The sequence below is a fragment of the Balaenoptera borealis genome (genome assembly GCF_965194805.1).
Source record: "Balaenoptera borealis genome assembly, chromosome: 19".
In the NCBI taxonomy this organism is placed as follows: Eukaryota; Metazoa; Chordata; class Mammalia; order Artiodactyla; family Balaenopteridae; genus Balaenoptera; species Balaenoptera borealis.
In genome coordinates, this window is record NC_138878.1 from 55,525,059 (window position 1) to 55,546,692 (window position 21,634).

Here is a 21,634-nt window from a genome sequence, read left to right on the forward strand (position 1 = left end):
GCCCTTTCCACAGACACCCCCTACCCTGTCACAGTCATCCGCAAAGTTCTTGTTCCTGCAAGGCTGGGGCCTAGCGGTGATGCCTGGTGGAGCCCCACGCCGGGCAGGGCTGGCTTCCTCCCTGACTCACGCCCTCCACACTGCCCACCTGCTCTGGGGGCTCCCCATTTGCTCACCCAGAGGCAGAAGTACCACTGGGCCTTCACAGTACCAGGGACACGGCGTCCCCATTGAGCACTTTTGGGGGCACCCCTTGGGGTCCTGCAGCTCCCCTAGGATCGAGCCCCTGTACCTGGCCTGCCCAGGCCGAGGAGAGTGAGGTCACAGACGCAGACGTCCACCACCCTCAGGGGTTGTGGGGTGGGACATGGGCAGGTCCCCACCCCCACCCCCCATTGACAGGCGAGCTCCTGGAAGCCGGTGGGAAACAGACTTGGAGGAAATCCTAGGCCAGCCCACTTCTCAGGCACTGGGAACAGCCATGTGAAACCCATTACCCTGAGCCGGGAAACAGGCGGTCCCTGAGGCAGCTTTCTGGACAGTAGCCCTGGAGGAGAAAGGGAGGGCTGTTTGGGGTGCTGTCCGTTCCCCCGAAGATGAGTCTGAGTCATTTAATCCCCCAGCGATCCTGTGTTACAGAATGGGAACTGAGGCACAGAGAGGCCAAGGGGCCTGCCCAAGGTCACACAGCTAGGGAGTGAGATAGGACTGGAGCCTGGGCCGCCTGGTCCCTGTGTGAAGCACAGCCTGGCTCCTCCTCCAGCCCTTGCCTGCTCCCCTCCCCCAGCCCTTGCCTGCTCCCCTCCCCCGGCCCCTGTATCCTGCCTGCCCGTCTGGCTCACCAGGCAGGCGACACAATCCCTGTGTCCTGGTTCCCATGTCGTGTTCCTCCCCGTAGTTGTTCCCCCAGCCCTGTACACTGACTCCCTAGGAGCCTGCTGCTAAGCGTATCCAAGTGTGGACCCAGGAGGCAGGAATGCTGGGGCTGAAGAGAGGGAACAAGGGGCAGGGGGCCGGGAACTACGGTATCAGCTTAGTGTTTCCAACCTCAGTCATTGCAATAATCATACCCATTCCCTAATCAGCTCACTTTTTTTTTCTTGAATATATTGTTAGTTGCGTACGATGAGATTGCAGGCTAGTTGTACATTTTTTTCTTAATACCCATTAAAGTAAATACACAACCTTTAATGGGTAACTGTTGCTACTTTTACCTACTGGGTGCAAAGGACTGCTCTGTGCAGTTCACATGAGTTCAGTAACTTGGTCTCCATGATAACCCCACCCCCATTTCAGAGGTGAGAAAACCGAGGGATCCAGAGGGAGTTCATTCGCCCAGGGTCACACAAGTTCAAAATCGGAGAGCTGGAATTCACACCTAAGGAACTTGGCTCCAGAGCCTTATGCTGTAACCAGTGCGCTCTGCTAGACTTTCTTTAAATGGAAAAAGCAATCCGGGGGACTTCCCTGGTGGTCCAGTGGTTAGGACTCTGTGCTCCCACTGCTGGGGGTCTGTGTTCGACCCCTGGTCGGGCAACTGAGATTTCGCCAGCCTACAGGCATGGTCGAGGGCCACACTCTGGGAGCCCTTCGTCAGCTTACAGTGACAGCAAGCTCTGTTATCCTCTCCCCCCAATTCCTCCTGCCCCGGGCCAGAGGGGTGATTGATGACTGATGTGCTTAAGTATTGATATCCCCTGGTACCAGGGCCTGGGACACCTGGGGGCGGGTGGGTCCAGCACACCCTGACTGCCCCTGCTGGGTCTCATCACCCTCTGCCCGGCCCACAGCGAGCTGGATTACTACGACTCCCACAACGTCAACACCCGCTGCCAGAAGATCTGCGACCAATGGGACGCCCTTGGCTCTCTGACCCACAGTCGCAGGGAAGCCCTGGAGGTGAGGAGGGGGCGATGCCACCCGCCGAGGTCTATGCCTCGTTGCCCTCAGAGCAGGGGTCTTCCCCTGACCCCCTGGTGCCCCCGGGCCCCTCCCCACCGTACACGCCTCCTGCTAGCTGACTGACCTCCCTCCTCTGTCCCCGTCCCTCCCAACACGCACCAGAAAACGGAGAAGCAGCTGGAGACCATCGACCAGCTGCACCTGGAGTACGCCAAGCGGGCAGCCCCCTTCAACAACTGGATGGAGAGCGCCATGGAGGACCTCCAGGACATGTTCATTGTCCACACCATCGAGGAGATCGAGGTCCGCCCCTTCCCCTCCCGCCCCGCTCGTGGCTCGTGGGGCCTCCACGGGGCTGGGCTGCGCCCTCACCCCTTCTCTTCCCGCCCCCAGGGCCTGATCTCAGCCCACGACCAGTTCAAGTCAACACTGCCGGACGCTGACAGGGAACGGGAGGCCATCCTGGCCATCCACAAGGAGGCCCAGAGGATCGCCGAGAGCAACCACATCAAGCTGTCAGGCAGCAACCCCTACACCACCGTCACCCCCCAGATCATCAACTCCAAGTGGGAGAAGGTAGGCGGCACCCACCCGCCGGCAGGGCCGGGGCAGGGCCAGCCAGGCGAGGGGGCCGCCGCCCTGACTGCTCCTGCCTGCGTCCCCTTCCCCAGGTGCAGCAGCTGGTGCCCAAGCGGGACCATGCCCTCCTGGAGGAGCAGAGCAAACAGCAGTCCAACGAGCACCTCCGCCGCCAGTTCGCCAGCCAGGCCAACATCGTGGGGCCCTGGATCCAGACTAAGATGGAGGTGAGGGCGAGTCGCCCCAGCCCTGCTGGGCGCAGGAGACTCTCCGGGCAGAGTTGAGGAAGAGCCCCCACTGAACGGGAGGCTGCTCACCCCTGGTGGGAGGGCCCAGTGCTCCGCGGGGCCGGTGCACTTGGGGGCCTGGTGGATCGGGGACCCAGCTCTCGTGGCCTCATGGGATTAGGAGCGCTGATAACATATTCATGGAAATGGCAGCACCATCCAGAGGGAAACTGTGCTAAGGGGTCAGGTAGAGATGGGTTCGAGTCTCGACTCTCCCCTTGACTTATGATCGGGGAGTCACGCACAATTTAACCTCTGTGGCTCAGTTTTCTCATCCCTAAAAGGATGAGGAAGACCATTATTGCATTCCCTCAACAGACACTTTTGGGCACCGCCCTATGCCAGCCCCATCACAAGCACTGTGGTGTAGCTGTGATCAAGGTGGTCCGAGCTCAGACCCTCACCGCACCCTCACTCTGCCCTCATGACTCAGCCACGGGAAGGCTTGTAACCATGCCAACTGCGACTCGGGCCACCACTTACCGAGTGCTCACTGTGTACTAGGCACCCCACTGACCAAAGTGGCCTCACTGAAACTCAAGGCAGCCCGAGAGAGGACCGGGCAGGTCGGCCGCGGGGCTCAGTGCCCCCTGCACGGCTTGGTTGCCGTGGGAGGCGAGGCGTGGGGTGCTCGTGCCCAGGAGCATGGGTTCTGAAGTCGCCAGGCCTGGGTTCCGATCCTGGCTCTGCCTCTTAATGTGATACGTTACCCGCTTTGGGCCTCAGTTTCCACCTCTGCGGAATAGGCCTGTCCCAGTCTTGGGCCTCACAGGGAGTCAAGGGGGGGAAGCAGTGAGGTTAGCCCTGTGGAGCGTTGGTGCGGAAACTGCATCGTGGCTGCTGTTACCCTGGAGGGTGGGCCGGAGGGGACCCCTGGGCAGAGGCCCCGGGCGGGAGGCGCCCTGGCATTGGGGCGGCCGGCGACAGACCTCCTCCCGGTGGGTGGCTGGTCGTGGCCTTGGGCCCGCCAGTCCCACGCCCCAGTAGCACCGCCCTCTGTGCAGGAGATCGGGCGCATCTCCATCGAGATGAACGGGACTCTGGAGGACCAGCTGAGCCACCTGAAGCAGTACGAGCGCAGCATCGTGGACTACAAGCCGAGCCTGGACCTGCTGGAGCAGCAGCACCAGCTCATCCAGGAGGCGCTCATCTTCGACAACAAGCACACCAACTACACCATGGAGGCGAGCCCGCGCGCTGCGCCCCGCCGCACCCTGCCCCGCCCCCGCCCCGCCTGCCCCGGGCTGGGGGGGGGTGCCCTGTGGCAGCCCACGCTGGGCCCGGCTGCCTTATCCCAACCCCCTGGAGAGCTGGGAGGGCAGGCAGCACCCACCCCCCAGTGTGGCCTCAGCCCTTTCATCCTCACTTGAGGACGCAGATCCAGCCAGCATGTGCGGGAATCCCATGCCCTGGCTCGCTGCCGCCAGGTTACAGCATCAGGGCTGGTTGCCATCCTATCGGTAGCTTGAAATGGTCCGCGGTGACAGCACTTATTAGACCATGCAAATCGGAAGATACCACCAAATAAAAGGGGGGAAGGGCTGTTTCCCCAGAAAGCTGGTTAAACATTGCCCAGCGTGTCTCTGCAAAGTTTCCCTGTGGATCCTGGCACAGGTATCAGGACCCAGCTGTCTGCTGCATCCGTCACTGGGACATAACACCGGTGTGACGTGAACCCCGCTGGTTGGCAGAGGCAATAGGCGGGCACCGTGCCTGTGTCCCTGTGCACATGAGCCCCACGGGAGAGTGTGGGGCTGGGTTGGCATTTGGGAGGAAGTTAGGGCGAGCCTGACTCCAGGCCACACACACCCCCGCACAAGGAGAAGCCAGTTCCGAGCCCCCCTCAGCTACAGCTGCGGTGGTCCCAGCATCCCCACCTGCCGGCCCAGCCCACACTCACGCCCTCATTCCTCCCGCAGCACATCCGCGTGGGCTGGGAGCAGCTGCTCACCACCATTGCCCGCACCATCAACGAGGTCGAGAACCAGATCCTCACCCGCGATGCCAAGGGCATCAGCCAAGAGCAGATGCAGGAGTTCCGGGCGTCCTTCAATCACTTCGACAAGGTGAGCCGCTCCCTCTGCCCCTTGGTGTCTTCCCTCCCCACTGTCACCTCCCACCTTGCCCCCTCCGTCTTTGCATCTGTCCATTTGTTCACATCACAGTTGCTGAGAATCAGAGGCCACTCACAGGGGGCGGCAGGGCCCCAGCCACTGAAGGGGGTGCAGAGGTGCATCACCTCGACCCACAGCGTGGGCAGCTTCCCTCAGGAAGAGAAAGGGGAGTCCCAAGCCCTGCCCCCGGGGCTATGCATCCTCGCCCACCTGCCGATGCAACCCTGAACAGACAGGTCCCAGCACACCAGGGATTTGAGACCTGACTCAGGAATCTGATCCACACATACACACAGTGTCCTTAAAAGTCAGATTTGGTCTGGCAGCCCCTTTAGAGGGGCCCTGAGCACCAGTTTGCCCCGGGCCCTGCCGGGCCTGATGTGTCATCTGCCTGCTTTCTGTGGGTAGCATGTGCTCTGGGCGTTAGGCAGGGGCCCAGCAGGAGGGGGTGCAATTCCCTTTCTCCCACCCCAAATTCTGGAGGTGAGGAGAGCTCCCCTCTTCCCTCCCAGGAGTCCTGGGACTCAAGCCTCAATCCTGCACCTCTCAGCTCCCTCCCCTGCTCTGGCCCAGAGGAGCTGGGAGGAGGCCTCTGACTGCCCTCCAGGCCACCCACGCCCCTCCACCTGCCCCGCCCTGGCCATCCCCTTGTCCACGTCACCTCTAACTCTGTGTTTCCCTCCCCCGTGTGTCCCCTTCCCCCGCCGTCTGCATGTGACCCGGGCCCCTCTCCCCGCCTCCGTGCTGGCCTGGTCTCCACACCGCCCCTTGTGCACACCTGCCTTCGGACTCCGGCAGGACCACGGCGGGGCGCTGGGGCCGGAGGAGTTCAAGGCCTGCCTCATCAGCCTGGGCTACGACGTGGAGAATGACCGGCAGGTACGCGCCCCCTGGGCCCAGCGGACTGTGGCATTAACTGCTCTTCTCTTTCTCTCTCTCCTTCTCTCTGTCTCCCCTCCCTCTGGCCATCCCACCCCTTGCCATCATGTGTGCCATTTCACGGGCTCTCTTGCCTCCTCCCTGCCCTGTGTCTCTCCGGACACCTTCCCCCTTACCTGGTCTCTCGGGGCCGCCTCTGTCTCCCCTGCTCCCTGCCACTGTCCTGTTTCCCCGCTGTGCACACGGGGCGGCCCCTCTTGCCTGCTCTGGGCCCGGTCTCCTCTGCTGTCCCTGCGTCCTCGAGCAGAAGCAGACAGGCAGCATGGACTCCGATGACTTCAGGGCTCTGCTTATCTCCACGGGATACAGCCTGGTACGCCGCCTCTGCCTGCCCTTGCTGCTGCGCCTCTCCTCCCCTCCTCCGCCCCTCCCCCCCTCCTCCTCCGCCCCTCCCCCTCCTCCTCACCCTCCTCGCCGCCTCCAGAATGTCCGCGTCCTCGGGGACACTCCTCCACCAGAGCAGCGCGGCCTGGCCTCCCTCCTCCTCCTCTGCTGCATCTGCTGGTTGGGGTCCCTCCGATGACTCCCTGAGCCTCCCACCTCCTTTCCTGGAAGTCTCCGGAGAGAGGAGGTCAGGCCTCCAGCTCTCTCCCCTTCTCTTTCTCTTTCTCTCTTTCTTTCTTCCTCGCCCTCCGGAGCTAACTTTCGAGCCAGGGCTGAGGAGCAGTAGACCTGTTAGATCCACTCCCCAACTCCCCACTTCCCAAAAACGCGGGAGGGGAGGCGCAGCGGGTGCGCGGCCCAGGTCCGGGGCAGGTGGGGCCGCCGGCCGGGGAGCCAAGACCCTTGGAGGCAGGCTGACGACGCCTGTCGTGTGCGCTGGGGTCGGGCCCTGCTCTCCTGACCCGGTTCTAGCCACCGGGCCGGCCCGGCCGCCCTGCCCCGCTGAAAGGCCGCCTGTCCCCCGCCCACCCCCCTCACAGGGCGATGCCGAGTTCAACCGCATCATGAGCGTGGTTGACCCCAACCACAGCGGCCTCGTGACCTTCCAAGCCTTCATCGACTTCATGTCGAGGGAGACCACCGACACGGACACGGCCGACCAGGTCATCGCCTCCTTCAAGGTCCTGGCCGGGGACAAGGTGAGCAAGACACCTGGGAGGCACCCAGCGGCCGGCGCGGAGGGGCCCTCGCGGCCAGGGCTGGGCGTGAGGGGCCGGGTGGGCCAGCGCCCGTGTCGGGGGTGACCCAGCTTCCCGCCCTGCCGCCCCCAGAACTTCATCACAGCCGAGGAGCTGCGGAGAGAGCTGCCCCCCGACCAGGCCGAGTACTGCATCGCCCGCATGGCCCCGTACCAGGGTCCTGATGCCGTGCCCGGGGCCCTCGACTACAAGTCCTTCTCCACAGCCCTGTACGGCGAGAGCGACCTGTGAGGCCCCCACCAGAGAAACCCTGACCAAACACCCCTCCTCACAGCCTCCAGGAGGGGCTGGGGGAGCTCTTCTGCCCCCTCCCCGCTGCAAGGGCACCCCCTGGCCCCGCTCCTCTGACTCTGTATCTATGCAAAGCACTCTCTGTCAGTCCTTCCTGGGCGGGAGCGGGGTGGGCAGGGAGGGGCTGGGGCAGGCTCTCTCCTCTCTCGTTGTCGGTGCGCCAGGAGGGTCTCCCCTCCCCCTGGACGGGGGTGAGGGAGGCTTCCGGGGTCAGCGCTTCTGGTCTGGTAAATATATATGATGTGTTGTTTTGTTTTGTTTTTTTAACTCTGTGGAGGGGACAGTGGATCCTCACAGCAAAACAGGCCCCCTCCAAGCCCTAGAAAGGCCCACCCCTCACCACCCCCCCCTCCCCGGTCCATTTCTTCTCCCCTGAGGTCCCTTCAAGGCCTCCCACATCCAGGCCAAAGCCCGACGTGCCTTGTCCAGGAACCGCCCGGGCCTGCAATGGGCCCCACAGAGGGTGCCACAGCCGCCCGGCAGGAAAGAGGACCAGCCTGCTCCCTGCTCCCCCGTCCCCTCCCCTCACTTGGCATCGCCAGGATATGAGGGGGTTCAGCTCAGTCCCCCCTCTTCTGCACCAGGAGTGGGGTTGGGCAGACCAGCCTCCCACCCTCACCCCCAGCCAGCCCCCACCTTGCTTTGTCTGGACCTGCATATCTCTCAGATTTTCTAAGGACCCCCCCTCCACCCGCAAAAAAAAAAAAAGAAAAAAAACACACACACACACAAAACACAAAAAAAAACACACAAAAATCCACACAAAAAAAAAAAACTATGAAAAAAAACCTTTCAGAGAATTACTATTTACTTTATTAACTTACGGATTTATTATATAAATATATATTCACCTAGCAGCATATCTTCGCCGCCTCTTGCTCTCATAATGAAGACATAGCTGATTTGCTCCCCTCCCTCAGCCCCTTACTGCTTTCTCTGATGTCTGCCGTCGGCGTGGGTCTCTGGGGACCCCCCCGAGGTGGAGGGTGGGCTGCTGGCCTAGCTGCCTGTTAGTGGATGGTTTCGCTCCACCACCTCCCCCCCCCCTTTTTTTTGAGTTTATTCCGATTGATTATTTTTTTCTCGGTTTCTGGATAAACCACCCTTCTGGGGACAGGATAATAAAACATGTAATATTTTTAAGAAGGATTCCTACAGTGTCCTCTGTTTTTCTATCTCTTCTCCACCTCTTAGGAGAGCGATGATAGAGCACCTCTTCCCAGAGCGAGGTGGGGCGTGGGAGTGCCCCGATCCCTGTTCCCATGAGTGTGTGCAAGTAGGAGTGCTGTTGGGGACCCACTCCAGGCCAGGCACTGTTCTAAGCATGTAACGTGGGCTAACTCGTGCAGCCTGCACGAGAAAGGTGCTGTTACCATGCCCGTTTACCAGAGAGGTGCAGTGACTTGCCCGGTGTCACCCAGCTGGTGAGTGGTGGAGCCAGAAGTCAGCTCCAGGCAGGCTGCTTCCCAAGGCCACGCTCTGAATCACTGCTTAACGTCAGGGCATCAGCCCCCTCTCTGGTAGAGGAAACCCTGGTCCGGGCTGGGAGAAGGGAAAGGCAGGGCTCCCAGGCTGAGGTCCTAGAAGGTGGCCACCTCCATCCAGTGGGTGAGAGGAAACAGCAGGCATGAGGCCGGGGACTCCTGACACTCCCGTGCCACCCCTCCCTGCAGCCCAGGCTCACCTGTCTGGGTCAGGCAGACCCCCCTCGCCCCCATCCAGGTGCCGGCTGCAGTGGCCTGTCAGGGGCAGGGTGAGCGCCCACCTCCCTGGTCCCCCTACCGTGGAGACATGCTCCCTCTGTCCCACCAGTGCCAGGGATGGCACTCACGGAAGATGGAGATGAGCTGGGCCATGCAGGACGCGAAGTGCCCGAAGTCCACGCGCAGACGGCTGTCCTGGTAGTGGCTAGCGAGGGCCTGGGTCAGCTGGTTGTTCAGGTGGAAGCCTGGGGGAGGCCACCTCTGAGCCTGGGCTGCCCCGGGAGCCCCAACTCAGGGTCATAACCCCCCTCCGACTCCCCAGGGAAGGCAGACACCAGGGGGGCCTGGTCCCACCTCTCTAGTCCCAGCTCTGCCTCATCCCAGCCGTGAGGCCACGGGCAACTCCCTTCACTTCTCTGGGCTTCAGTTTCCTTATCTGTCAAGTGGGGACTATGAGAGCCCTGACCCTATAAGGTCGTGTGAAGATATTATATGTAGAGAGCTTAGGACAGTGTCTGGCACATCACAACTATTGTATTATTATTCCTTTAAACTCTGCCGGATTTCTGCTAATAGACACTAGAGAATATTTCTGTGCAGCAAAGCATTTTTGTCAGCCCCGTATGGAGTCAATTTCTTGCTGCTCCATATCAGGGGCGATTTCTGGAGTTCAGAAATCACCTCCGATGAGGAATCGTTCAACAGAGGCTTTTAAAAGCCAGTCCTTGTGAAACCCCTTACCTACCTAGGTTACTGGGCCCTAGTGACCATGACCTCCTGGTTACCCCTCCCCAGGGCCCCCGTTGTCCCCAGCCACCTGGTGGCCTGCACAGTCTGCACCTCATCTCCTGCTCCCCTCCTCCCTCTTCTCTACTTGACCTTGGGCTTTGCCTTGCCTTCTTTGCACTTGATGTTCCCTCTGCCCAGAACACCATGTCCTCTCTCAGCCCGGAGTGTTCCTACTCTGATACACGCCTCCTTCAGGAAGTCTTCTCAGACACTCAGCCCCCAGCAAGCAGCGTCAAGCTCCTCCTCTGGGGTCCCACAGCTCACATCCCTGCCCTGACCCCTCTGGGCCTCCACATGCCTGCTCTGAGCCCTCTGGGCTGTCACTGTCTTTGGTGGCTCTGGCTGCGCCTGCACTGGGCAGGGAAGTGAGTGGTGGGTGAGGTCCGGGAGGGGCTTCTGGTCACCACTGAATCCCCACCATCAGCCAGCACAGGGCCTGGAGCAGAGCGGGGTTCAGGGGGGTTTTGTGGAGCAGAGGATAGGATTGGATCGGAGCAGGTTCTTTCTCCTGTCCGTCCCCCCAGCCCGGGACTGCCCAGGTCTCCAGACCTTGCTTCCAGCTGGCCCGCTCCCTGGTATTCCCTCCACCATACACACCACCTTTCCCTTGCCTGTCAGCTCCAGGCTCACACACAAGTCCCTGACCCTGGATTTGCCTCTCCCTCCTCCCTCTCATACATATTTAAAAAATTTTAAAGAGCTGTCCTCCCAAGGCCTCGTGGGGCTCTCCTGTCTTCCTCCACCCATCTCCTCTCTGACCACCTCCCCCTCCCCACTTGGCTCCAGCCACACTGGCCCCCTGTCCTCATCTCCATCACTGGGCCCCTCGTTCACTCCGCTGCCTCCACACCAGCCTCCTCAGGGCCTTTACACTGACTTTCCCCATCTGGACCGCTCTTCCCCAGAGTCCCCAAGGCTCACTCCCCCCTCCTTCCGGTCTCTGTTCACACATCACCCAAGTGAGGCCTTCCCTGACCGCCATGTCTCAACCCACACCTCACCCGCTGCGGGTCCCAGCACCATGGCCTGTTTCCTTTCGCCACCGTAGGACCTCTCACCATCTGCCCTAGACGTTCTGCTTGTCGTGTGTCTGTACCATCAGCACGTCAGCCCATTAGAGCGCTCCTCTGCCTAGACTAACACCAGGCTTGTACCAGGCACTCGGGCATACCGCGTGAACAGTACAGCCTTCCACCTTCCCCTACCCTCTCTCGCCTCTGCTTCTGCCTACCTGGGACTCTTGTTTCTCAGGCTCACATCTCCCAGTCTTCTCTCTGACTCCATCTCCCCCCTGTCTTGAGTTCCTTTCTTTTCCTGCACCTCCCTGGACCTTAGACTTCCCCCCTCAGGGTCTCCCCCTGCCTCTCAGACTCTGGGTCACATCACCCCCAGCCCCCCATCTCCCCATGTCTCACCCTTCCCTTTGCTGTGGCAGATGAGCCCTGGGGTGGGGTGGGGGGTCTGGGAGTTCTGTGTCTGATCCCAGACCACACCCCGTCTGCGCAAGGTGGGGTGGGGGACAGATCACACGCACTTTTCTAACTGCATAGCCCAGGGACGAAGTTGCTCTCTGCCTCTGTTCATTGGCTAGGATTTTTGTGCTCCCACACAAATGGAATGGGGTTGTTCTACGTCTCCTGGAAGAACTCAGCCTTTCGGTGGGAGCCTTCCTTTGGGCACTCTGGCACGCGGTCATGGACGCTGCATTCCCCAGCACTAAACCCTGTGGGCTCCATTCCACAGGCTTCTCCTGGCCACCCTGTGTATTAGCCATTTTACAGAGAGGGAAATGGAGGCTCCAGGCGCCCAGGGCCACCCAAGAAGTCCAGGAGTCCAGGACATTCTACCATGAGGTCCTGGGGGCTGGGGCCTCTCAGACACCAGCTGCCGACCCCCGCTTCCCCTCCCAGGAGGGCCGCACTCCCTCCCTCAGTGCCCTCCTCCCCCCACGCAGAGGATTCTCCCCCTTGGGGCTCTCTCAGGGTCACCCAGTTCCTGCCAAGAGTGGGCAACTAAGGTGTGGGCTTTGTGGATGGCAGGGGAGGAGTACAGGGGAGGAGGGGGAGCAGATCCGTCCCCAGGATCCCGCAGGACCTCTGTCCATACCCGCTGCGTTCAGGGCCAGCCTCAGTTCATAGGAGTTCATGGTTCCAGAGGCGTCCTCATCGAACTTGTCAAATGTGGCCTGGGCAGGGAGGTATTGGTCAGTCCCACACCCAGGCCCCTGAGCACCCTGAAGAAGGCTGAAAGGGGGTCTCAGAGCCAGACAGCCTGAGTTCCCACCCACCTCCCTTTCTTCCTGGCTGCCCTGTGCAAGCAGCCTAACCACTTTGGGTGTCTGTTTCCCAATCGGTAAATTGGGAATAACAGTACCAGCAGTAACAGGGTTGTTGTGAGGACAAGGTGAGATTCTACCCACAGAGGGCTTAGTGAGGGCTCAGTGAACAGTGGCTTACCGCTTGCAGTGTGGGGAGGCCTGGGACCATCTCCTCCTCACGGGGATCCAGAGCCGGGAGGGGGGTGGGGAATTATCGCCTCCCAGTGGTAGACAAGCAAAGGCCCCTCAGGTCACACAGCCAGAAAGGGGCTGAGCTGGGAGCTGGGATTCCAACCCAGGATCCAAGTCTGCTCTTGATCCTTGAGCTATTTAGTACCCCGAGAGGGACAACAAAGGGGTGTATGGGGCAGGGATATCCCAGCCAGATGCCTCCAGGTTGGCATGGTGTGGTCAAGTTCCCCTTCTCCCCTGGGGCCCTGCTAGCCCACAGAGCACCTATGCCCATGTAGTAAAGGTGCCTCTCCCTCCAGAAGGAGGTGCCCTGCCCAGCCCCCATCTTACCTGCCACTCCAGGAGGTGGCCCCAGAGCTGCTGGAAGTGGTACAGATCGAGGCTTCGCCCATGCTGGGGATGCGGCATCTGGTTAAGGTCAAGGTCCCCAGAAGGGAAGCGGAGGCCATCTTCCCTACCCAGGCAATGCCCCCATCATATACCCCAAAACGCTGCAGCAGCTGCTCACAGGTCCTGAGCCCGATTTCTCTGGGAGTCCGTGCATGGGCCCTGGCTACAGGAAAAAAAAAAAAGGCACTTCCTGCGTACTGGCCGTCATTGTAAGTGCTAAGGATTATTGTTATCCCCAATAATCCTTTCTGAAACTGAGGTGCAGAAAGCCATGTGACTGCTGGAAACTAGTAGAGCTGGGATTTGAACCCAGGCACGGGGGTCTGGGTCTGTGCTCAGGACAGTTACACTTCCGTAGAGGAAGATGGGCTTATAAGTGGCCATGGCCTTGGCCACGGGTCCTGTCACAGAACCCACAGGTCTGGCTCCAGGGGAGACGCCAGCAGGCTGAGCCCAGGGTTCCCATGTCCTGACTCCCAGAAGCATCGTGGATTAACACACATGGGGGCTCCGTGGAGTCCACTCTTGGTCCCCAACTCACCAGGCTCCAGGGCAATGCTTAATAAGGTCTGGAGCTGAGGGGCATTGAGTTCTTCCTCCTGGTAAGGAGAGAGCCGGTTGTGAGCCTGCACTCAGGCAGTCATTCAACAAACAGCCCGGGGCCGCCCAGACAGCATGCTGGGTGGTGCTGGGAAACAGCAGGGACTGAGAGAGGCCCAGGCCTGCCCTCTCAGAGCTCCTGGTCCCGGAAGGGAGTGCGACCTGTCCCCAGAGTGGTCAGGGCTGCAATGGGGAAGCATTGGGCTTCGGGAGCCCACAGAGGGCAAGCAGCTGACCAGCCTGGGGGAGGGTCAGGGCACGTTGGAAAGACAAGGCCTTAGCCTGGCAGGGGTTGTGAAGGGAGAGAAAGCAGTCCAGGGGGAGGGTACAGACTGAGCAAAGGCCCTGAGGCAGGGAAGAGCTGTGAGCATTTTGAGAAAAGAAGCTCATGAGATTTAAGCACAGACAGACTGAGAAACCAAAGCAAAATGAGATGTCTAGGATGAGGGAGAGAGGGAGGGAGGGAGGGGTACATGGCGAGGGGAGGGGAGAGGAGGGGAGGGGAGGGGAGGGACCCCCTTAGCCCTGCGCCATCTCTTCACCTCTCCTGTCGGCTCATGAAACAGCTGCTCCATCTCTAGCTCCAGGGGAATGTAGGGGACCTGTGGGGTAGGGGGTGTTTAGTTCTGGCCAAGAGGACCCCCGCCCCCCAGCACACACACACACTCTCGCACCCCCTTCCCAGAGCAGCGCCTCACCATGAGGGCACGCAGGTCGGCGCTGATCACATCATCTATCTCCCTGTAAATTCCAGACGGGAGATGGGGGAGGGGACTGCTCACCCCGCGGCTGGGGATATGGGCCGCGCGGGGTCTCAGCTGAGGCTCGGGTGGGGTCTAGGCGGGATCCTGGGAGCGCTGGGCTGACCCAGGCGCGGGGCAGGGGATCCCGGGGCGGGGCAGGGGATCCCGGCTCACACTGCGGCGTGGCGGCGCTCGGAGAACACGCGCAGCGTGAAGTCGGCCTCGTCGCCGGCGCGGGCGGCGCTGGCTACCACCAGATAGTGGCCGGGGCGCAGGCGGCAGCAGCGGCTCACGTCGCGGCGGGCGCAGAAGGGCGAGCGGTCGGCGCGCGGCAGGCCCCGCAAGAGCGCGCGACCGACTGCGCAGGGAGTCCCACAGGCCCAGCAGCTGGGGGGCAGGGCGGCGTGACCACCGCCGTCCAAGTTCACCCCACCCAGCCTCCGACCCACTGCATCCTCCACACCGCCCTGTCCAAACCCTCTGGTCGCCCATCACCCCAAGCGCGTCCCAGGCCGCCAGGTTGTCCCAGCCGCTGGGGCTGGCTCAGAGGTGGATGGAATCTGGGGTCCTATCTGATACCCACCTCCTCTGGGATCTGCAAGAAGGAAGAGCAGGGGGGAGTCAGGGCCAGGCGGAGGCAGCCGCCCCTCAGAGTGCCCCTGCTCCTGGTCTCTCCACAGCCCCCCTCTCTTTTCCTCCCATCCCACCCCTTCTAAAGCCCCTGCCCCTTAGTCCCTGACCCACCCCCTCCTGTACCCCTCCCTCCCATCTGTGCCCTCTGCTCCTCGGTCCCCTCCCTGATCCTCAGCCTTTCCTCCAGCCCTTTCTCTGTCTCCTTTCTGACCCCTCACCCCTCTACCCTTCTGACCCCCAGCCTCTCCCTCTGCGCCCTCCCTAGCCCTTCAGTCTCTCCTTGACCCCCACCTCCAATTGCCTCAGCTGTCTCCTGACTCTGACCCTCAGCCCCCATCCTCTACCCACTCGGATCCCGCCTTTGGCCTCCTGCACCTCCATGCCTCTGTGTTCCCCCATTGCCTCTTCCAGCCCGGGGTCCCACCTGGAACACGTGGAAGCCCACGGTCAGGTACGTGAGGCCCTGGGCCCTCAGGCGCTGCCGGTTGCGCTGGATGAGTGACAGGAGCACAGTGCATTTGGGGGTGCGTCCCCCCCCAGTGCGGGGCCCCGCACCCCTGCTGCCCCCCAGCCCTCCCAGGGCCCCTCCTCCTCCTCCTCCTCATCATCATCAGGCTCCAGCAGCGTCAGCCGGAACTGGGGGTGAGTCCAGAAGGTTTCTAGTAAAGGACAAAGAAACAGGGTTACCCAGCGTGCCACGGCCCCCCTTGCTTGCCTTCAGGGGCCCCTCCAGGCCTCACCGGCACCAGGCTGGCCCCCGCCAGAGTTGAAGCCGCGTACCCAGCGGCCTTGGAAGGTATGGATGTGCCTGCCGCCTCCAGCCAGGCTGGGGACCAGCACCTCAGGGCTCAGCGAGCAGACCTGGACGGTGGCGAAGTGGCAGAGAAAGTCCTGCAGCTCCATCCTGGACGGTGGCCGGCAGTCAGACCCTGGCCCGGCCCCCACCCCAAATAGCTCATGACCCCCCAAGTCACAAAGCCCCTAAATTCCTTAAATGTCGCCAAGTACACTTCAGTCCCCCAAATAATACATGTCTCCAGAAATGACCCTCAAATTAGAGCCCTCCAGCTCCCTCAGATTTCTCCAAGTCCTCAGAAATGCCCTACAAATAGCCAAGATCTACAAACTCCCCCCAAATATTGTCAAATTGCCTTCAACCCCCAAATATCAAGACCCTCAGATTCTCTACTACCAGTAAGTATCCTTCAGCCCCTCAGTACTGCCAAATCTCAAGAAATGCCCCAATGCCACCAAGCCTCCCTCAATTGCCCTAAATATTACCCATCCCCCTTCAACCCTCCAAAGATTACTATGCTTCCAAGTTCCCTAATGTTACTGCTAATTCTAATTCGACTCCCCGAAATAGAACCCAACTCCCGAATTACCACAGATATGGACAGTTTCTCCCCATTAGGACCCACCCCCATGAACTTCTCCCATGTCCCTTCAAGCGGGACTTGCCCCCTCCCTGACCCCGCTGGCCTGGCACCCCTCCCCGAAGCAGACCAGGGACCCTGCCCCACTCACCAGAACTCGCCATCCTCCTTTTTCACCAGTAACGCATCTTGCCACTCAGCGGGGAGCGCATCCCAGCGTGGGCAGCTGGGGAGACCGAGGTGTAAGGGGTGGGCAGGTGTGACCGAGCCACGCACCCACCCCAGATCCATCCCACCTGTCACTCCAGGCCCCAGGCCACTCCACTCGGCCCCGTGGGCTCCGCAGCCGCAGCAGGCGCACGTTGGTGAAGCCCAGTGACACCTAAGGGAGACGTGGTCAGTGGGGGTTTGGTGCTTGGACACCCCCTGCCAGCCCACCCTGGGGGTTCCTCACCTTGTGTGTGCCTGTGACTGAATATGCGTGTCCCTTCACCAGCCCATCTTCTGTACGGTACTTGCCCCGATCACTCTGGGAAGAGGACAGGACAGTGAGCCATAGCGGGGGACAGGGCTCCCCTCTGCATCCCCACCGCCTTTCACCAAAGCAGGAGTCACCCAGAGCACCTAACTGAATGGCACCAGGCTCCGAGAGGGGCTGGGATTTGGCGAGTGAAGGCAAGAGAAGGAGAGAGAGGCAGATGGAGACAAGAGACCAAAACAGATTTAAAGAGGAGAGACATGGGACTTCCCTGGTGACGCAGTGGTTAAGAATCCGCCTGCCAACGCAGGGGACATGGGTTCGAGCCCTGGTCCGGGAAGATCCCACATGCCACGGAGCAACTAAGCCCGTGTGCCACAACTACTGAGCTTGCGCTCTAGAGCCCGCGAGCCACAACTACTGAAGCCCGTGCACCTAGAGCCCGTGCTCCTCAACAAGAGAAACCACCACAATGAGAAGCCCGCACACCACAACAAAGAGTAGTCCCCACTCGACGCAACTAGAGAAAGCCCATGTGCAGCAACGAAGACCCAACGCAGCCAAAAATAAAAAATATAAATAAATAAATAAATTTATTTTTTTAAAAAATTTACTAAAAAAATAAATAAATAAAGAGGAGAGACATAGAGACACGGGGACAAAGAGAGATACAGAACAGAGAGGAAAAGAGGTGGAGAAACGCAAAAGACACTCAGTAACTGAGTAGAGGATTAAATAAATGAATGAACGAATGAGTTAGACTGACTCAGTGAATGAATATGTGATTGGGTCACAGATGGACATATGACCCAAGCTGAGCCCATGAAAAATCAGTCCTGAGACTTTTGTTGAAATTCTCAGAAAGAGGCACTTTTTTTTTCCACACACACACATCCCCTGGGGGCAGTAGGAGGAACCTGCAGCTGTGGGGCCCAATTTTGTGCCCATGAGAGGAAAGCCTGCCTGTGAGTGAATCTAACCCAGAAGCAAGAATAGAAAAACACATTCACAACATCCACTAAGCACCTGGATCCAGCTGTGCCTGAAGCTTCATTAGTCATGAGAGCAAATAAATGTCCTTTTGACTTGCTGGCATTAGATTTGTGAGAGACAATAAGCCAACAGTGAAAGCAGAGGGGAGAAAGACACAGGACACCACCCCTCTCTAGCTGTGACTGCACTCTGGTCCTGGCGGGGGTCTTCATGGGAGTCTGACTCTCTCACCAGGGCAGTGGCTCCCATGAGGGACTCCTTGGCCAGGGCATGGCACAGGGTAGAGAAGAGGCCTAGAGTGTCCTGCCTCAGGTAGAGCACCTCGCCCACACCGCCTGTGAAGTCCACGAAAGCCTCATTCACGTGGCCGCCTCGCATCACCTCATAGGAGCCATGGAGCCTGTGGGAGCAGGTCTGGGGTGGGGTGTCTGAGGCATGGGCGAGTATCTTGGGCAACCATGGGAATATGGGGGGCCTCTGTCTCAGGCTGTGAGGTCCCAAGGGCTATCCCCCAAATTTGCAGACGCTTAAGGAGGGTGCACTTGGGAAGCCCTGGGAAATTGGGCTGGTGGCTCCTGGGGCCACCAGGACCGCGTGATCTGGGGGTCACAGAAGAGCTCTGTCAGAATTCTGGGCATCCTGGGGGCTGTTTCTGACACTTTGAGTCTGTGGGAGATGTCTGCTTTGGGGGGTGATCCCTATGGGGTTTGTCAGGGATTTCAGAGCTGCAGAATGGGGAAAAGCGAAGATTTAAGGGTTCCAGGGATGACATCCAATATTTTGGAGGTGTCTTGGGTTTCTCAAGGGATCAGGAGAGATTGTCTGAGATTACAGGTCCCCCAAGGGGATCGCTTAGATTTGGTGACTCCGGGGCCTGATACGAGATTTCAGTCTCCTTCAGAATTAAGAGTGTTCAGTGGGTATCTAGGAATATTTTGTGTGAAATATCAATGGAGGGGGACTTCCCTGGTGGTCCAGTGGTTAAGACTCTGTGCTCCCAATGCAGGGGGCATGGGTTTGATCCCTGGTCAGGGAACTAAGATCCCGCATGCCACAAGGCACGGCCCCAAGAAAAAAAAAAAAAATCAGGGAGGTGTTTATGATTTGGAGGTCCTCAGGCGATGGTATGACATGAGGGTCCTGTGGGCTGTACCTTGGTTTGAGATCTTTGGCGGGTTGTCTGGAGGATCCCAGAAGTCCGGGGACTCCGGGCGTCCCCTGTGGCTTGGGGCCTGCTGGCTGGGACTTGGGGTTGCCGCTGGTGGCGTCGGGGTCCTTACTTGGCGTAGGCCTTTTCCAGGAGTGGGACCCAGAACTCCTTCCGCTGATCCGAACGCACGGACATCAGCTTCCCCTCACGCACAGGCAGCCTGTCGTCCACCATGATGTCTACCCAGCAGCCAAACTGCCAGGGCTGGTGGGAGAAGGGGAGGGGCCTGGGCTTGGCTTCCCACCTCCAACCCTGCTGGGCCCCAACCTCTGACGCCTGACCCTGCTGTACCAGTCTGGGAATTACAGCCCCAAGGGGACAGTGTCAACTATGAAATCCATGTCACCCTGGGGGAAACTGAGGCATGAACAGAGGAACCGAGCTTTACCTGGAAGTGGAAGACGCCTGCATAGCCATCTTGGAAGCTCTGTCCCGGGGAGACCACCTGGGACAGGAGTCGTGGGTACAGAGTGATGGAGGCAGCAGCTGCAAGAAACCAGCAGTTACCTGGCAGGAAAGGCTGAGATTGGGGGAGGGTGGAAAGAGGGAGACTGAGGCACCAGGAGAGGAGAGCCTGAGAGGCAGAGGGAGGGGCAGGGACAGGGCAGGGGGAGGCTGAGGGCGGAGCTGTCAGGGTCCCCACTGCGACCTGCCAGATCTGGGGGCTCAGCATGGGTTCAGTGGTCTCACCCAGACTCCCTTGACACATGTCTGTTCGGCTCATGTCCTCACAGATGAACCGGGGCTCAGCGCAAAACTCCTGGGGGAGATGGGGGAATCTAGACCTCAGACGGGAAGGGGAGGGAAGGAGCAGCTGGGGGGTCAGAAGCCTGGGCCCCGTCCTGCCCTCGTGGCTCTGGAGTAATGAGCACCTCCAACCCCATGAGAGGCTTGTAAAACCTGTGGGTGGCCGTTTGTCTTCCCTGGGCCTCCCTTGACCCAGGACTGCGGAACCTGCTCTGAGCTGGTCCCACAGTGACACCTCCTTCCTCAGACCCAGGAGTCCAGGGCCCCATCCACACATTACATGGGGCCTCTTCCATTCCACCCCTTTGGCCTTCTCCGAGTCGGGCCCCAGCTGGTCATAGCCAAGGGCATCAGGGCCAGCAGGGAAGTAGGGATCTCGGAACAGGATCCCCTCATCCAGGCAGGCTGCTCGGATTGCTTTGTAGTTCTGGCCCCGAAAGGGCTTTGGGCCCTTGGTTCCAGGCCCTGCCTCCTCGTTCACCAGCTGGATGGTCTCTCCTGCTGCCACACGCCATCCGGACACTGTGGGCTCACAGGCCGGCTCCAGGCCCTTTAACCTCCTGAGTCATGGGGGTGGGGCCTCGCCTCCATCTGAGCCCAGATGGGGGTCTTTAGGCAGAGAGGAACCTTCCCTCGTTAATACTAATTGATGGTTTGGGGTGCCGGGGAGCAAGGATGCTTCTTCAGTGTTTTCCTCCTCAGGGCGTGGGGCCTTCAGTTGTGGCCAGGGTAGCAGCTTAATGGGCTTGGCCAGCAGCAGGAGGGAAGGTGGGCAGAGCTGAAGGTGGACCGGCTGCTGCTGTGGGAGTGCCTAGAAGGAGGTCAGTGTGGGCGGTGCGTCCCTGCCAGCTTGTCCCTGCAGGCCTCCCTCTGTGGGGTTGAGGAGGGCCGGGATGGGGAGGGAGGCATCTTTTTTTTTTTTTTTAGTGCCTTTGATCTGCCTTTTTTACAGCCTGCTTTATCCTGGAGGGAGGCATCTTTACTGCTGTATCTCTCTCTCTCTGTCTCTCCATCTGACAGTTTCTCTCTCTGCCTGCCATTGTTATCTCTCTTCTCTATCTTGACCTCACTCTCTCTATCCATCTCTCTCATCTCCTTTTGTCTTTCTCCATTTTTTGTTTATCTGTATCTGTGTCTCTCTCTGTATCTCCCGCTGTCTCCGTCTCTCTCTCTCTCTCTCTCTTTTTTTTTTTTTTTTTGGCTGTGCTGCGCGGCATGTGGGATCTTAGTTCCCGACCAGGGATCGAACCCACGCCCTCTGCATTGGAAGCGTGGAGTCTTAACCACTGGACCGCCTGGGAAGTCCCTCCATCTCTCTCTTTATATCTCTTCCTGTGTCTCTTTTTCTCTCTGTATTTGTCTTGTGGATGCCTCACTGTCTGTCCCTCTCCATTTTTCTCCCTGTCCCTGTAACTCCTCAGTCACCCAAAGTGGGACCCCCATCTCTCCCCTCCCTGACAAGGCAGACCTCAGCCTGGTCGCCCCAGGCAGAGCTGACCGTGGAGGGGCTGCTCTGCACCTACCTGCCCTGGGCTGGGGCAAGGCCCACCAGTGACTATGACACCCAATCCTGCCCACCTGTGGCTCAGGGTTCGGTAGAATAGTATTTCCCCAAAAGGATGCTGGAGCTGATTCTGGTGGTGCAGCGGCTGGAAGAAGGACCTTGGTTCTTGTCTTCTTTGAAGAAAGAATTCAGCAAAGAGACAAAGATTATGAAAAAGATAAAAGTGTTTATTAGAAGCAAAGTACACGTGGCAGAGCAACAGAGGTTGCACACAATAGGGGCAGCTTAGGTTGCTTTTATAGGGGCACTTTTCCGGGTTTTTCTTCTGACCAATCATCTCCATATTTGGTCCTGGTGTGGGCACCAATCTCTCAGCCAAGATGGATTCCAGCTGGCATCTTCTCCCTCCTTTTGCCCTTCCCCTAGACTGAGGGCCTTTTCTGCACATGTTTTGGGCTGGGAAATCCACAAGAATGCGCCCAATCAGGGCCCAATACCTCCGCTGGTATCCCACCTCGAAGCAGCAGGAGATCAGCTGCAGCTGCTCATCCAGGGGCCTGTCTATCTCCTACCTCAGATCCCTCCTGAGAGATGTGGACCCAAAAAAATCTTATTGGGAGGATGAAGGCCAATGGTTCATCTTCTGTAGCTTCTTCAGGCTGACATTGGGTTCATAGACCCTACCTAATTGGAGCCACGGAACTC

The 21,634-nt window shown here is 59.6% G+C and overlaps 2 protein-coding genes across 8 annotated transcripts in view; one reads left to right on the forward strand and one right to left on the reverse strand.

The window, feature by feature from the left end:
• ACTN4 (actinin alpha 4) overlaps window positions 1-8,010 on the forward strand; it is a 72,539-nt gene extending 64,529 nt beyond the window's left edge. For 3 of the 7 annotated variants that reach the window (XM_082367491.1, XM_082367493.1, XM_082367492.1), the window contains 9 exons: window positions 1,791-1,899; window positions 2,065-2,205; window positions 2,296-2,478; window positions 2,574-2,708; window positions 3,773-3,952; window positions 4,688-4,834; window positions 5,681-5,761; window positions 6,745-6,903; window positions 7,036-8,010. In XM_082367491.1, coding sequence (XP_082223617.1) covers window positions 1,791-1,899; window positions 2,065-2,205; window positions 2,296-2,478; window positions 2,574-2,708; window positions 3,773-3,952; window positions 4,688-4,834; window positions 5,681-5,761; window positions 6,745-6,903; window positions 7,036-7,194 — 1,294 coding nt within the window. In that variant the 3' untranslated portion in view covers window positions 7,195-8,010. Of the gene's footprint in view, window positions 1-1,790; window positions 1,900-2,064; window positions 2,206-2,295; window positions 2,479-2,573; window positions 2,709-3,772; window positions 3,953-4,687; window positions 4,835-5,680; window positions 5,762-6,068; window positions 6,135-6,744; window positions 6,904-7,035 lie in introns of all 7 variants that reach the window. The other 4 variants (XM_082367497.1, XM_082367496.1, XM_082367495.1 and 1 more) reach the window with 2 other exon arrangements.
• On the reverse strand, window positions 7,496-19,940 carry CAPN12 (calpain 12; the record flags this gene model as incomplete). The annotated part of the gene is given in 22 exon segments (XM_082367500.1): window positions 7,496-9,202; window positions 11,853-11,931; window positions 12,586-12,648; window positions 12,738-12,808; window positions 13,187-13,244; window positions 13,788-13,847; window positions 13,944-13,986; window positions 14,163-14,341; window positions 14,343-14,375; window positions 14,572-14,583; window positions 15,046-15,159; window positions 15,162-15,280; window positions 15,362-15,525; window positions 16,149-16,223; window positions 16,294-16,379; window positions 16,452-16,526; window positions 17,700-17,868; window positions 18,749-18,882; window positions 19,067-19,185; window positions 19,369-19,438; window positions 19,706-19,919; window positions 19,921-19,940. Coding segments are annotated over 22 exon segments (2,127 nt in total). The 3' UTR covers window positions 7,496-9,032.
• Window positions 19,941-21,634: the final 1,694 nt, after the last annotated feature.